Raw genomic sequence first — 14,142 nt, 5'->3', positions numbered from 1 at the left:
CTGGAACACTCAGAGGGACAGCTCCTATAGCCTGGAGCATGGCCCGGGCCAGAGTGACCCTGTACCAAGAACTCTGCATCTGCGGGTCCAGGTACCTGCACGTCTCCAATGACGTCCTCCATGACCACATCATAGTGGACGGTGAAGTCGGCCATGATGCCCGAGCTGGAGAAGGCAGACTGGTCTTGCAGTGTTGGGGAGAAGGTGATGTGGACACAGGTCTCTCTCCCCTCTGTATCCTGGTGGATGGGGGCAAGTCACCCTCACCTGCAAGGGCATTGAGGTGGCAGGAGGGCTCAGCAGAGAGAAAAGCCATGGATGGGGACAGTGAGGGCGGCGATTGTGGGGAGGGTGAGAAGTGTCATCCCTCATCTCCCAGTTGCTCCTCTTGCCTGGCATAACCTTCCAGCTGCTCCATTGCCACTCTCTACAAGCCCCGTGGCCATCTCTGCCCTGCCCCACCCATCACACCCTGCCTGCCAGACCCAGCCCTCCCTCAACTCCCAGCCCTGGAGGTAGAGGGTCTGTCCTTCACTCATAACCTCCCCCTGCCTCACTTCCCACCCAACCCAGGGCCTGTCTCTGGAGGACTCTCATGCCCCCAGCTCCACCGGGAGTCTCACTGTCCTTCTCCAAGGGGTCAGTGTAGTGTGTGGTGAGGACAGAGACAGACACAGTGGCAGGGATGGACTCCTCTCCTGTCTTTCCTGCTGTGAGACAGGGCAGGCTAGCAGTGCTCCCCTCTGGCACACAACTGTGTGGCTCCTCTTCTCCCTCTTCCCCTTGTCACTCAGAGTCATGCCCGTGAAGGAGCCTTTTAGAGCCTTGTGAAGTCACTCATGCCTTTTGCTCCTGGACATTTGCTGAGCCGGCTGCAAGATCAAGTCCTCTGGAATGTCAGTTCAAGACCAGTGTCCATTTAGAAATGTCTTAGTGCCTCCTTTTCTCCAGAAAATGGAGACTTGGGAACTCTGCTCCCCCTCCTTCCTGCTACAGCTGTCAGGAAGCTTAGGGGCAAATCGAGCCCCCATGCTCTGAGGCGCCTGCTCACATACATTCCCTGGGCTTCCTTCCTTCCAGGGCTCTTTGTTTTGTTTTATCCCCACAGGACTACTTCTATCCTCTGTTTTAACCTTTAAGGAGAAGGGGGAGGGAGCTGCCATTTATAGCTTGGGGCTTAAGCATGCAGGCTGCTAGATTCAGCTGGCCTGTGGGCCCAGGTCCCTGATGGTATCCTGTGTGCCTGGGACACTTGTCCTTTGCTGTGACCTCCAGTCTCCATAGGAACAGCACAGGGGTGACAGCAGTTCCTGGATCATAGAAGTTTGTTTTAGGCGTCAAATGTGAGCTTATGGGAAAAGACATTTGGAAGCACACCTGTACCTCATCAAATGAAGGGAACTGATAGCATCGCCATTGGTATTCCTTATGATGTTTTAAGTCTCATGGAAGGAGGGGATGGCCTCCTTTGTTGCAGTGTGTCCTAGGGTGTATGTCTGTCAGAGAATGTTCATCTGACATGAACAAGGCCCTAGAAGCCATCATTAGCTCTGTAACTAATACCATAGCTCTTTTTTCCTCAATTTGAGAAATTAGCAAATGGAAACATTGTCCTGGGTTGACTCACTCATTATCACCCCACCATATGGTAAAGTCCTTCTGCCTTTGCAACCCAGCTTTTGGGTATGTGTCTTTCTAGACCCTGCACCATGCTGTCTTTCTTGGTGGCAGGTTCCCATCAACCAGACCCTCTAGTGCTGAAAATCTCTGCAAGTGTAGCCATTTGAGCTACGTAGTTTCCATGTTTCTGTCTATCAACTCTCATGAAAGTCTTTAAATTGGCTCATTGTTCCCCCTCTTTGGCTGGAAGCCAAGTTACTTGGAACTGATTAATCATGGAAATTCCTAAGAAAGGTGCCTCCATGGTGTTGTAAAAGCAGTTCATGATCATTGGTCTTTACAGTGCCAGCCACAGTGTTGGGATAGTCAATGCTGTCTCCTATATGCCTACTGCGAGACCAATTGCATGGTGCTCCAGGGCTGCCCATATCTGGCTATTTCTCAAGCTGCATCCCAGTTTCCACCCTTCCCTTACCTGATGACTTCCCATATCTTCACCACTCTGTCCTTTGCTCATGCCCACCTTATTGTATTCTTTGGTCCCTCTGTCAGCTGGAAACTGTCAAGTACATAGATATGTGACCTGAGGGTCTCAGCCTGAATCCCTCTTCTTCACAACTCAGTGTTGATGTTGTCCCCTACCCCATTTGAGAAATTACACTGTCTCCCCCCCACTGCCTCTTGGTCACTCCATTTCCTTCTAATACCTAGCTCCTGCTCCAAGATTTAGTCCTCCAGGAAGCCCTCCCTATTTGTTCCTTATCTCAGGGGTCCCTGACCTTTAGGGAGGAACATCTCTTCCTTTTCTGGTCTGTTTCTGATTCTCTTGTGTTATGAGTCTCTGTATCCCCCAACTCAGTTAGTAACTTGTAAATTTTAGGTACTAGTTTCATTCCTCAGCATCTGATCCTTTGCCTGGGCTTGTTAGCATACATATTGTGTGGAAAAAAACTCTGTGTGGCACAGGTTGGAAGTGACTTGCCGGAAAGGCATTTGTTGTCCTTACTTATTGTCTTTTATGAGACACCCATGCACAGCCACATGTGAGATCCCACTTGATTCACAATGGTTATGCGAACTGGGCATAACCATCAGTTTATGGATGAGAAAGCTGAGCCACAGAGGAGCAGAGAGCAGCCTCAGGTCACATGACCATGGCAACAGATTCAGGACTGAAAACCAAGCCTTGTTGCTTGATTACTTCTGTTGGACAGGTGGGAGATGTCTCAGACTTGGACTGCCCTCTGAAGTCCTGTCCATGCTAGCCTTCTGTGTCTTCCACACTGAAATTCTCTCCTGGAGTTATCCGCTAACATGATTCTCAGCTCTCCCACCCTCCAAAGCAGAGAAAGAAACCACTTGATGTATCAGCCTGCACCATGACACTGCCTTCCTCTCCCGTCTCTACACTGGAGCTGACTCTGCCCTGCCTATCCATGCAGCTCAGAACTCTATTTGATGGCTGGCCATGCCCATTTGAGTCTCTCCTGTACAAGCCAATATGTGTATGTATGTATACCCTAGACCTAAACCTTCACACTCCTCAACACAGAGTACCAGGCCTGTCCTGTGTGTGTGTGTGGGGTGTGTGTGTGTGTGTGTGTGTGTGTGTGTGTGTGTGTGTGTGTGTGTGTAATGTGCATACAGCTCTATTCATATGTGTGGGGGTGCATGTGTAGGGGCCAGAGGTTGATGCCAGGTGTAGTCCTCAATTGCTTTCCACTTCATTTACTGATCCAGGGTCTCGTTAAACCCAATGTTTATCGATTCAGCTAGATAGCCAGCTTGTCCAGAGGATCTTCTGTGTCTACCTCTTAAAGCATCAGGATTACAGATGGGTTATCATACCCATTAGGCGTTTTGTGTGGGTGTTAAGGATCGTCACTGCAGATCTCACACCTACACAGCAAGCATTTTATCCATACAGCCATCTCCACTGCCCCAGTTGCAAAGGCCTATCATCTTCATCTGTATAGCTCTCAGTTAAGCAGCACTGACTGTGTATCTATTACACAAAGCTGTGACTGTGTGTATTTATGTAGATGTACCCAGCAATGCCACCTTTGTTAAATAATACCCTGTACAAAAGAGAGCAGATCCCCCCTCCTTTGAGTTCCCACACTTCATGCTCTCTTCATCATATAAGTGTTCTTCTGTTTGAATTTAACTTGAAATTTACCTAACCAATTTAAATTACTGGATCCTAGTATATTTCAAATGCCTAATGCAGGAGCCCCCAAGTGACAATGCACTATAGAACACATACTAATTTTGTTCTCTACTGCACCAAACATAAATTTGCCAGGCAGTGACCATTAACAGAGAGTAGTGGTACATATGGGACTGGACTGGAGTAGGCCCAAACCGTGCTTGTGCATTACACTAGACTCATGCTCCCTGTAACACCTACCTGTACATTGCATTGTGTAGCTCGGCCCTAGGGACTAGCCCAGAACTCCTGATCACCAGCTTCTAGGAGAAAAGAAGCTTGGAACATGGTTTGTAGAAGAAATGTGATAGGGAGGAAGTAGCTGGAGGTTGAGCTGTTACAGCCCTGCTCAGAGATGACCCTACTAGGAAGCACAGAGGAGCGATCCCTCTGAGGGTCATGCATTGCTTGATCTCCTTATCTGGAAAGCACCCTGTCATCCCAGGTGGAGAGTGTCAGAGGCAAAAGCATCAGAATTTAAGGCCAGTTGAAGCTACATATAGGAGTGTTTGAGGCCGGCCTGTGCTATGTGAGACTGTCTCAAAAAACTAACACAAAACAAATAGAAAGCAACCTGGTCCAAAGCCCTAGTCAGTGTTAATTGAGTCATGCTAGAAGGCCAGGAAATAGGGAGAACACTGGAAGAACTGATTGTGATACCAATATTGGAATAAAATACTTCAAAGGCAGACATTATGTACCAGGCTCAGTTCTAATTGCTTTGCCTGTACCTGTTTTGAATAGTAAGTAAACACTTAACCAACAGATTTCTTCAGTCAACTCAGTGCTTGTTCAATGAACTGGTGTACAAGTTGCCCCAGTGCAGCAAAAGTTGTTTTGTATAATTTCTATATGGGTTGCCTTTCACATTTAACTTTTAGCTTAAAAAAATTTATCTAGTCATTATTAACCTTGTGGTGGCTGTTTTAAAAAAATGATGCTGGGGATTCAAGCAAGGACCTTGTGCATGATAGTTAAGCACTCTACCATGGAGCTACATTCTTTACTGTCTTTTTACTTCTCATTTAAGACAGGTTCCCCGTAATTTGCACAGGCTGGCCATGAACTCCCTCTGTAAATCAGGCAGTCCTTGAATTTACAGTCTTCCTACCTCAGCCTCCTAAGTAGCTGGGACTTCAGACCATGCTTACGTTTTCTTTATGCAGGAATCATAACTATGTCACACTATTACAGTCCATTTATGGAAAACAAATTTCAAGGGAACAATTAGGACCAAAAAACCCGTATGTACAGGCTTTTTAGAAGGTGAAATTGTTCAAAGGGCTCTTCCTACTCCTAGCTAAGGAGAAGATGTATGATCTAATGCAAAATTATTTGGATTAACTAATGATATCCTAAAGGAGGGACTAGAGTCTGCAGTGTTCATTTGTTCCAATAATGGCCTCTAGGCTGAAAAGGTGGCAGAAACAAGGTTTTCCATGATGTTCTCTGCCACACCCTCTTCCATGCTGTAACCTCACTTGCCAGGGATGACTTTTTCTCCCTATCCCACATGCCTGCAAGGCCTGACATTTGGAAAATAGCCAACCCCTAAGTTTCCTGAGAAGTGAGGACACACAGCAAGGGCAGAGTTCTTCATGACTGATTCATTCTTAACTCTATTGAGCACTTTAAACTCTAGTTTTATCAGGCCTACAGTCCTCGAGTTCTTCAGTACCCTCCATTATATCCTAGTCCCCATTTTTACATAGGCATCACCTGGCAATGAGGTAACCATTGACACAGTATTCACTGACTCCTTCCTAGGATGCCAAAGCTGACTCGTAACTGCATATCATAGATACCATCCAGCCTCCTGAGACCATGGCTTGTCCCCCAATAGAAGGACCTGCTTTTAGTGAAGACCTCCCCGGGAGTGAAATTAGATTTGAATCGATGGCCATAGTTAAGAGCGGTTCCTGTCTGGCTGGTGTTTTGTGGTCATTTTCCCCCAATTATTTTTCTTAAGAAAGAAATGTTGCTTTAATTGACTATAGAGTGAAAGAGGTGGACATTACAAGGGCCTCATTACCCACAAGATTTTCTCAGTGACTAGGAATCTATTAGCATAGGAATTAGAGATGGCAAGTCTCCCCACAAAGGAAAGGGCAAGACTCTTCCTGCATACACTCAAGTCAATCTCCAGTAGCCTTTAGTCCAATCTGCCACATCACTTAGTGAGCAATGGCAGAAACCGCCTTTAACCACTGGAGAGGACTTTGGGTTTTCTGGCTTATAGTGGTCCACTTCCATCCCCATTCTTGCTTCTGTACAAGTGAATTTGATGCTCATGTGGATAGCTCAACTAATGCCCTGACCTCCAAGCCATCATCTTCTTACATTCAAATACCCTACTGTGTGACTAAAACTTAAGTTCCCCTAGACACCTGGAACACCATCAGACATACAGCAGCCACCAACGATATTTAGCTTGGTGCCCCATTCTTGGACTTTAGACTCCTATTCAGATCCCCCCACACTGGTCCTTAATCTACCTCATATACTCATCTTTCTCCACATCTGTCTAGGTTCCATTGCCCAGTCTCTTCTGTCAGTCTTTGTAAGTACTGTTTTAAGTCAGGCACCAGACACTATAGCTAAGACCTAGATTCACACTCACTCCCCTTGATCCTGTGTTCTTATTCTAAACCCAAATGACAAAACCCAATCCTTGGAGTAAACCGATACTTGTTTTCTTGGTTGTTATACCTGGAATGCCAGTCACACTATCATGTCTCCACCCCTTCCCTGCCCTAATCATGAGCTCTATGCATTGTTAGGATCTTCCCACTACTTACATCTCCTCTCTAAGTCCTGTCTGGACAGTGCAATCTCCCAGGATTTCCCGAAATTCATACCTTTCATCTCCTCAGGGACTGGGACACATGGATCAGTGTTCAACTTCTCCCTCTCCACTGGCTTCTAACCCACTATATTATACTCTTCTTCCCTGAAAAGCATGTTCTTTTGTTTGGATCTTTCTAACCACCTTTCTCTACACTTTTCACTCACATTTCTCAAAAGGAGAGTCAGGCCTCTTTTTGAAACAGTGTCTTCTGAAACTACAATCCCCATGACTCTGCCCCCCCAGAAAGCCTACCTACTCTAGAGGACAGAGATGCCTGACCAATCCAGAGAGATGTGCTAATTGTCATTCTCAGGAATCCAACCAGTGTGATGGAAACTTTGTCAATTGTTTTTAGAATTGGTGACAGTCTACCAAAAAAGGCAATAAACTCAGAAATGGCAAATAGATTTAATATATAGTGTCAGCTTCAATTGATTGATAGTGGCTGCCTAGAGTGCTGTGTTGAGTACGTTTCCGAAAGCACACCCTGGCTTGAGAAGAAGATGCTGTGAATATAGCAATATCTGCAAACACAAGTACGGGAAAATCAGTCAGTATCTTGCAAACAGGACACAGGAAAATCACAGCAGAGTCTTTGCACATGCTTCATGCTTATCTCCAACCCAGGACTCAGCTCCCCATCCCAACCCCATGGGCCCTAGCTACCTCACTACCACCATGACAGATACCTGAATCTCACTTGTAGGAGAAACCACAGGCACCAGAGCTGCTGCTGGAACTGGCCCCAGCTCCACTAAGGCCAGCGAAGAGCCCAAAAGTGAGAGTGGCAGTCAGGTTGGAGCTGGTACTGAAGCCACCACTGGCACCAGCACTGGCACTGGCACTGGCACTAGCACCAGTACCAACACTGGTACCGGTACTGGCACCGGCACTGGCACCACCACTTTCTTGGGCTTTGGCTTTAGTTTCAGCTCCTGCCTGGATCCGGGCCTTTGCCCAGGGTCCAATATCAGCTTCGTCCCAGTTGCAGGGCCCAGCGGCATTCTCAGAGCCGAGCCCAATGCCCATCTGAGCTCTAATCTCAGCCCTCGCCTTGGCTTCAGCAGCAGCTTCAGCTGCAGCCTTCAAGTCTGCTTCCATCGCCTCTCGGTACTGAGCTGCCCATTCCTTGGGATCCTTCTTTTGCACCTGAAATGGAAATAATCACCCTTAGGAAACTCAAAATCAGAATTTAACATCTACTGTTGCCAAGGCACCATACTTTATACACTGTATGTCATTTAACAATACAATCATGACAAGTAATTCTGCACCAACCATTCCATCCCTTCATCGACACTTAACTGACTCTACGATTTGGATACATCACCCACCAACTTCTCTGAGGCTGTTTTCACATGTGCAATACAACAAACCTGTACCAGTTATAAGGATTAAATGATCTAGATACAGTGCTTGTCACAGAGTTTGATAACATAGAAGCTTTAAAATGTCCAGATATAAACATCAGGACACTCTGCATATAGAACGCCCCATCCCAGGGTTCCCCATTACCTTCATATGCCAAGTACAAATGGCTCTCCAATTACCTTACAAGCAAACTTGAGAACTTTCATCTTGCTGGTTTCATAGTAAGAGCGCAGGCCCCAGAAGAACTCATATTCAGGAGGATTGCTATTGGGTACTCTGGCATAGTCCAGGTACCTATGAAAGAGAGATTCAAAGTCTATTTCTAGGGTCAAATGTGGACCATGCATGAATGGACGAGATAGGTCATAGACGCAACTAGATACTTCAGTCCTTCCCCCAATATTGAGCCTTATCCTATAGGTAATGCCCAGAAACCATGTGGAAGAACTGGGGAGAAACATGTAGGGCACTTGCTCACAGGAGGACACAAGTATTGTGCTCCTTATTGCAGTGCCCCCAGATTACTGTTGGGTGTGTTGTAAACAGAGAGTCCATTCTTCAGGATCCCTGCTCTGAGCACACCACACTGCAAGGATTTGGAAGGAGAGCTGACCAAGACCTGGAAAGATACACTATTAAAAAAAAAGACTGGCCAGGCATGGTAGCACATGCCTTAAATTCCAGCTCTCGGGAGGCTGAAGCAGGATGATCAGGAATTAACCGTCATCCCTAACCATATAAGTTTGAGGCCAGAATGGAGTACGTGGCAGGGGAGACAGAGGAAGAGAGGAAGAGGAGAGAGAGAGAGAGAGAGAGAGAGAGAGAGAGAGAGAGAGAGAGAGAGAGATCATATTCCTAAACACAACTGTTTCTCTATGTGAGTGCATGCATATTCTTCTCTGACACCCAATAATACAAGGTAGACTCCTAGTTACAAAGTCAACAGGTTAGGATTCCAGACCCAACTGAGCCTTTTTTAAAATTACCTGTGGGCCATGCTCAAACATCCCCTCTTAGGGATCATATCATATCATATCATTTACCTAAATGAATGGTACACAGTTATATAAATGATACTAAATCCACAAGTCAGTACCCAGCAGCACTATCCTGGGTTGCCTAAGGGTACCACTTGAGGCCATCTTAATGGAAATTAAGTTTTTTAAAGTGCTACTTAGCCAAGTAAAAAGAGCCATGTTCTAAACACAATTTTTATTTGCTATCTGTGTAACCCTGAGCAAATGACTTAAATTCCTTAAGACTGTCTTCAACTCCCTCACAGAGTTGTTCTGAAGCTGTGACTGCTCCCAGAAATAACCTGCCAACAGCATACACACATGCACACCTTAGACCACAAACACACGCACATGAGACATAGGCACTTACTTCTGCTTCACAAACTCATCAGTAATGAGCTTCTTCACATCCCCAAAGAGTGAGTGATGTATCCTGAGAACACAGAAAGCTGAATAAGCAAATAAATATAATCAGATCTGTTACACTTCCCAAGTGCTGGCAGAGGCATTTCCATGACAAAACAGATTTACAGTATAGAGAAAGCTCCATGGAAGTTGAAGAGATGGTGAGAAGGTGAGCAGAGATGGGAGGCATTTCCCCATCCAGTAGGTCAGAACCCTGGGCCCACTACCCAGCCCAGTTTTCCCCACCCCCACCCCACACATGCTCCATCAGACCACCAGGCTGATGCAATCCTGGGACCATCCTCTCTTGCCAAAAGACAACATGGACAGCAAGCGCTGAGAGAGCCCAATCATACCCAGGGCGCAGCCCCAACTTGCGCAGCACCTCCCAGATGACAGCTGCAAGAGGAGGCAAGAAGGAGACAAAGACAGAAAATGAGCGCCTGGAATTCAGACAACAGCCACCTATTCAACTGCATGTCCAGCCACTCACCCTCACTGGATCGATTTCCATTCATGAAGATGATGCTAAGAAGCACCATGAGGAGACCCAGCTTAGGTGAGTCCTTGGTCCTAAGAGAATAACAGGACAGAGAGAAAATTTATGTTCATGAGCCACCATCTATACAGCACAGCTCAATAGACCAGCCTCACCTAGATTCCTCAGATACAGAAAATTTGGCCTACTCTATGGTCCCAGCTATCCATGACCTAAGGCAAGCTGCTTTCACTCTTGAGCCAAGGTCTCCAGTAAAATGGGAAACCACATACTATCTCTACCCAGGGTTAGCGGGACATGGAGGAATCCCTGTCCACCACATGGACACTCAGTCATTGGGAGGCTTTTCTTTATCTCCCGAAGTCCCCTGGCACTGAGAAGTACTAGATGGAACACTAGTGACACTCCTGCTCTCAAGCATCATGGTGCACAACAGAAATCCCTCCCTCTTTTAAAAGCCACCCTTCCACAGCCAGGCCAGGCACTCAGTAGAAGAGACAAGTGACAGCAATCCAATTTCCTGGGAGCTTGTTAGAACAAGCAAACCTGACAGCAGGAATGCCCCAGTCCAGGCTCTGAAACCCTTCTGTCAGTTATAATCTGGCACCCTATTGCTCATAGGGATCCAGCCATGTGTGGGAGCTGGGACACAGGTGTTTAGACCCTCTCTCCTGAGCTTCTAAGAGGAAGCAAGAAGCCCCTTCACACCCTAGCACTTCCCCAGCTTACGTTCCCAGTATGCCTGCATCAGTGGGCTCTAAGGTACTGAGAAGAATATATAAGTGGTCACTCTTGTCGATTTCTTTCAGCTGAATTCCAAATACCTGTGGATGAGGAGAATAGCTTATAAATTCATAAAATCCAGCTTCCCAGGCATCCTGTGGCTCCTCATAATAGCCAAAGGTTTTTTGTGTATGTGAGAGAGAAATTGATGGAATATTGTATATAAAGCACATAGCTAAGTGCGCATTATACATGTAACAAACAGGGTGGTCATCCATAGCATCTTTGTGATCAGTGGGAATTTAGGTAGATGGCGAGGTGAGCATCTGCAATACATAAGACAGTGTAGCCAGCAGCCGACAGAAGCTAGGACTAAGCTGTGCAGCTTTAGTACTCTCTGTGTTTCCGCCACTGACTTGCTGTGTGATCAGTGGCTGCCCCTCCCTACGCCCGTGTGTGCTCATCTGTAGGTGTTGGGAATGTATTCAGTCTCTGTACTTCCCACCAGGAGGGTGATCCTATATTTTTCTTCTATTTAAGGTTTCCCCAGTGCACCCATCCCCCAGGGCTGCCCCATCACCTTCTCCAAGGAATAGCCTGCTCGTTCTATGATTTCAGGGTATACATCAGTATATTCTTTTATGATGTCCTTCAGCATATCTGCAAAAGGAGAGTGTTGTAAACATTGGGGCTGTAGAGATACCAGGTGACCCTCATGTCCAACCTACAGACCCTTTGTTGTCCATGCCATGGGTGTCATAATCAGGTTTTGGGCTTATTGATAATGATGGCACTACTCCGAGAACTTTGGGAGAAGAGATAGGAACAGGAGAGGGAAGGATGTCCCCAGCACACTGGAGAGAAGGCAGACCTCAGGAGAGGGAACTTGTTTATAGGACTCTACCTGAGCGCCTGATGGGAATCTTCGTCTGATCTTTAGCCAACAGGTACTTCACCAATTCATTTGCCTAAGAGAGAAGGAAACAGTGAAAAGACTAAAAAGTCGGGCAAGGCCGTGGAAAAGGTGGGATGTACAGGATGAAGTTCATACCCTTCCTTGTAAAAGGGCCACATCTCTAGGTGGGGGTGCTTCAGGTTCTTGGGATGCAGACTGCAGCTTGGCAGCTCTTCTTCGGGCCTTGCCTCTCCGAGCTCTAGGTGACCTCAGAGAAAGCAAAGCTCTGCGAGCCCAAGCAGCCAACCGAGTCCTTGATGCCCTGCGGGCCCAAAAGGCTATGGGTCCCCTTGAAGCTCTGCGGGCCATGGAGGCCATTAGGGCCTTTGAGACCCTCCGACCACCTGTGGTTTCCGAAGCCTGACTCTGATCACTGTTGCCACTGTTGCCACTGTTGCCACTGTTGCCACTGTTGCCACTGTTGCCACTGTTGCCACTGTTGCCATCTTCTTCCCCATCCAAGTGTTTCACCTGCATCGACAGAGAAGAGGACCAACATCAGCAAGTGAAGCAGATGGTTCTTTCTCCTAACTCAGTCTCCTCTGGAAAGCACGCCCTAACCCTGTCTCTTCTTGGATGTACCCCTAACTCTGACCTTGTCGTAATAGTCTGCCTCACTGTACACTAGCCATCCTGAGTCATGGGCTTATCACTGAGTACCAGTTGGGAATTTCCTCCCTGAGTGGATCAGGAACAACTCAGAAATACGGCATGGGGATTCTCTTCTTCCTATGTCCACCACTGACTCTGCTTATGCCAACCTGGACTAGCCCTCTCTCTGGACATCATTTTCCTTCTCTACAGAACGAAACCATAGGAGTTACTTTCAGATAAGTGTACAGCTACTGCATAAATATAAAGTGCATCACAGATTGCAGCTATGTATATTCCTGTCATATCTCCCCACCAGCCTGTGAGCTCTGTGGATACAAGAACTGTAACACATTCCTCTGTGTCTTTCATGAGGACAAGAGATTTTTTAATGTTTGCAGAACAAACAAACCAAATGACATGATGAATGTGGAGGAGCAAGGGCAGCTGTGGCAGAGGTCTTACCTTTTGGGTATTCTTGGCTTTGACCTTGGGCCGAGTATCCTGATTCTCCTGGACCTGGACAGCTGCACCCTCAGGCTCTGGTTCATCTGCTCCAGCCTGAGAGTCAGCAGCCTCAGTCTCAGGGGCCTTTGTACTGACCTTCGGATCAGTAACACAGCTGACCTTTTTGGTCTGGGTTGCAGGCATTGTCATAGCCTGCAGGTCAGCCTTCTGCGTCTTGGTGTCAGCTGCTGGGCTCTTGTTTTCAGCTGCCAGAACCTGGGTATCAGTCAGCTGTGTGGTAGTTGAAGGCTGGGTGGCAGCTGCCTCAGAATCCTCTGGGGCCTTCGAGACCTCTGTGGCTTTCGGGTTCCCAGAGGCTTTGGGGACCTTTGCAGCCTCTGAGACCTCTGGTGCCTTTTCAGCCTTCGGTGTCTCTGAGACCTCCAAGTTCTGGGTCGCGGGCAACAGGTCCTGCATCATGGAGCCGCTGTCCTTTTCTGAAGCTTTGCCCTGCAAGGGGAAGCAGCGAAGTTCGCCGACCTTCTCCCCACCCTCAACTATAGAAATGGTCCCCAAATTCCGAGGCACCACTTCTCTGACCTGTAAAGACTTCTACCTGCAGTGTGCTCTGATCACCTCCCCATAAAAAGGTCTCCCCTTCCCCTTAGTAGAAAGTAGTGACAGTACAAGGGCCCTCCCACCCTCTCCCCCTTCCTCCTGGCCTCCCCTCTACTGGGGAGAGGGGATGCACCCCGGCAAAGAAGTGGGTGGAGAATGACAAGGATGGGAGGAGAAGCTCCAAAGATTTGGAGCAGCAAAGGGGGCTGGAAAGGCAAAGCAGTAAGAAAGAGAGGGCAAAAATTGGTCTTACCTGAAAGCGAGTTGGACCTGCACCACTCTCACTTGTTTCAGACATGTCTCAAGTTCACCCGACAAAGCTGAGTCTGAAGAGAAGGCCTGGGTCAAGTGGAGAACCCGCTGAATGTCGTATCCCTTCTTCTGCCTAGAAGCTGATCCTCACCTTTTCTAGGGCCCCACAGCCCAGCCCCTCCCCGAGCCCCAACCAGTAGGTTCTCAGATACAGAAATTCAGTCTTTAGGTCTCAGTTCTCTGCAGCCGCACCCTCCCCTCCTCCAGGAAGATGTGCCAGCGCGGCAGCTCTAAGGACCCCGCCCCCTTTTCCCAGCGCACCCCCCCCAGCCGCAGGCCTGGAATGCGCATGCGCTTATGCTGCAGCGCCCTTTCAACCCCGCCTGCTTTCCCAGTACAAACCCGTTCTTTGAAGTCCACCGTGCACATGCGCATTCAGCAGCTGGCCCTGTCTCCGTGCGAGCCCTTCTCTACACGCCCCTTTCTAGCTATACATAAAGCGCATGCGCAATGGCCACGGTCTCAGTCCAGCACCCAGCCCCTACACACGCCCCTTTCTAGGTCCGCAATGCTGTTCGGCCCCGCCCC

The 14,142-nt window shown here is 47.8% G+C and overlaps 1 protein-coding gene and 1 non-coding gene across 3 annotated transcripts; both read right to left on the bottom strand.

The window, feature by feature from the left end:
* Positions 1-7,066: 7,066 nt before the first annotated feature.
* On the bottom strand, positions 7,067-14,044 carry Maged2 (MAGE family member D2). 2 transcript variants are annotated; one of them, XM_027432012.2, is made up of 13 exons: positions 13,957-14,044; positions 13,556-13,628; positions 12,703-13,194; positions 11,743-12,117; positions 11,596-11,659; positions 11,272-11,351; positions 10,698-10,792; positions 9,963-10,042; positions 9,826-9,868; positions 9,435-9,497; positions 8,228-8,342; positions 7,367-7,826; positions 7,067-7,201 (listed from the first exon to the last, which is right to left on the bottom strand). In XM_027432012.2, exons 2-12 carry the CDS (start codon positions 13,598-13,600, stop codon positions 7,374-7,376), a joined length of 1,905 nt encoding a protein of 634 aa, XP_027287813.1. In that variant the 5' UTR covers positions 13,601-13,628; positions 13,957-14,044; the 3' UTR covers positions 7,067-7,201; positions 7,367-7,373. The 2 variants fall into 2 exon arrangements, with proteins under 2 accessions (XP_027287813.1, XP_027287814.1); XM_027432013.2 differs by lacking the exon at positions 13,957-14,044 and adding an exon at positions 13,706-13,854.
* Positions 8,506-8,633, bottom strand: LOC113837567. Its single transcript, XR_003488239.1, has one exon. It is a non-coding gene; the product is annotated as a small nucleolar RNA SNORA11 (small nucleolar RNA).
* Positions 14,045-14,142: the final 98 nt, after the last annotated feature.

The sequence above is a fragment of the Cricetulus griseus genome, chromosome X (genome assembly GCF_003668045.3).
Source record: "Cricetulus griseus strain 17A/GY chromosome X, alternate assembly CriGri-PICRH-1.0, whole genome shotgun sequence".
Classification (NCBI taxonomy): domain Eukaryota; kingdom Metazoa; phylum Chordata; class Mammalia; order Rodentia; family Cricetidae; genus Cricetulus; species Cricetulus griseus.
This window is presented reverse-complemented; position numbering and strand designations above follow the sequence as displayed.

Bases quoted from the DNA above. Each gene is read 5' to 3' on its own strand.
- Maged2 (XM_027432012.2), bottom strand. From the start codon at position 13,600: ATGTCTGAAACAAGTGAGAGTGGTGCAGGTCCAACTCGCTTTCAG. The intron at 10,793-11,271 runs GTGATGGGGCAG...CCTCATCCACAG, and splicing joins CAGGCTATTCCTTGGAGAAG to GTATTTGGAATTCAGCTGAA. The intron at 8,343-9,434 runs GTAAGTGCCTAT...TCTCTTTCATAG, and splicing joins GATGAGTTTGTGAAGCAGAA to GTACCTGGACTATGCCAGAG.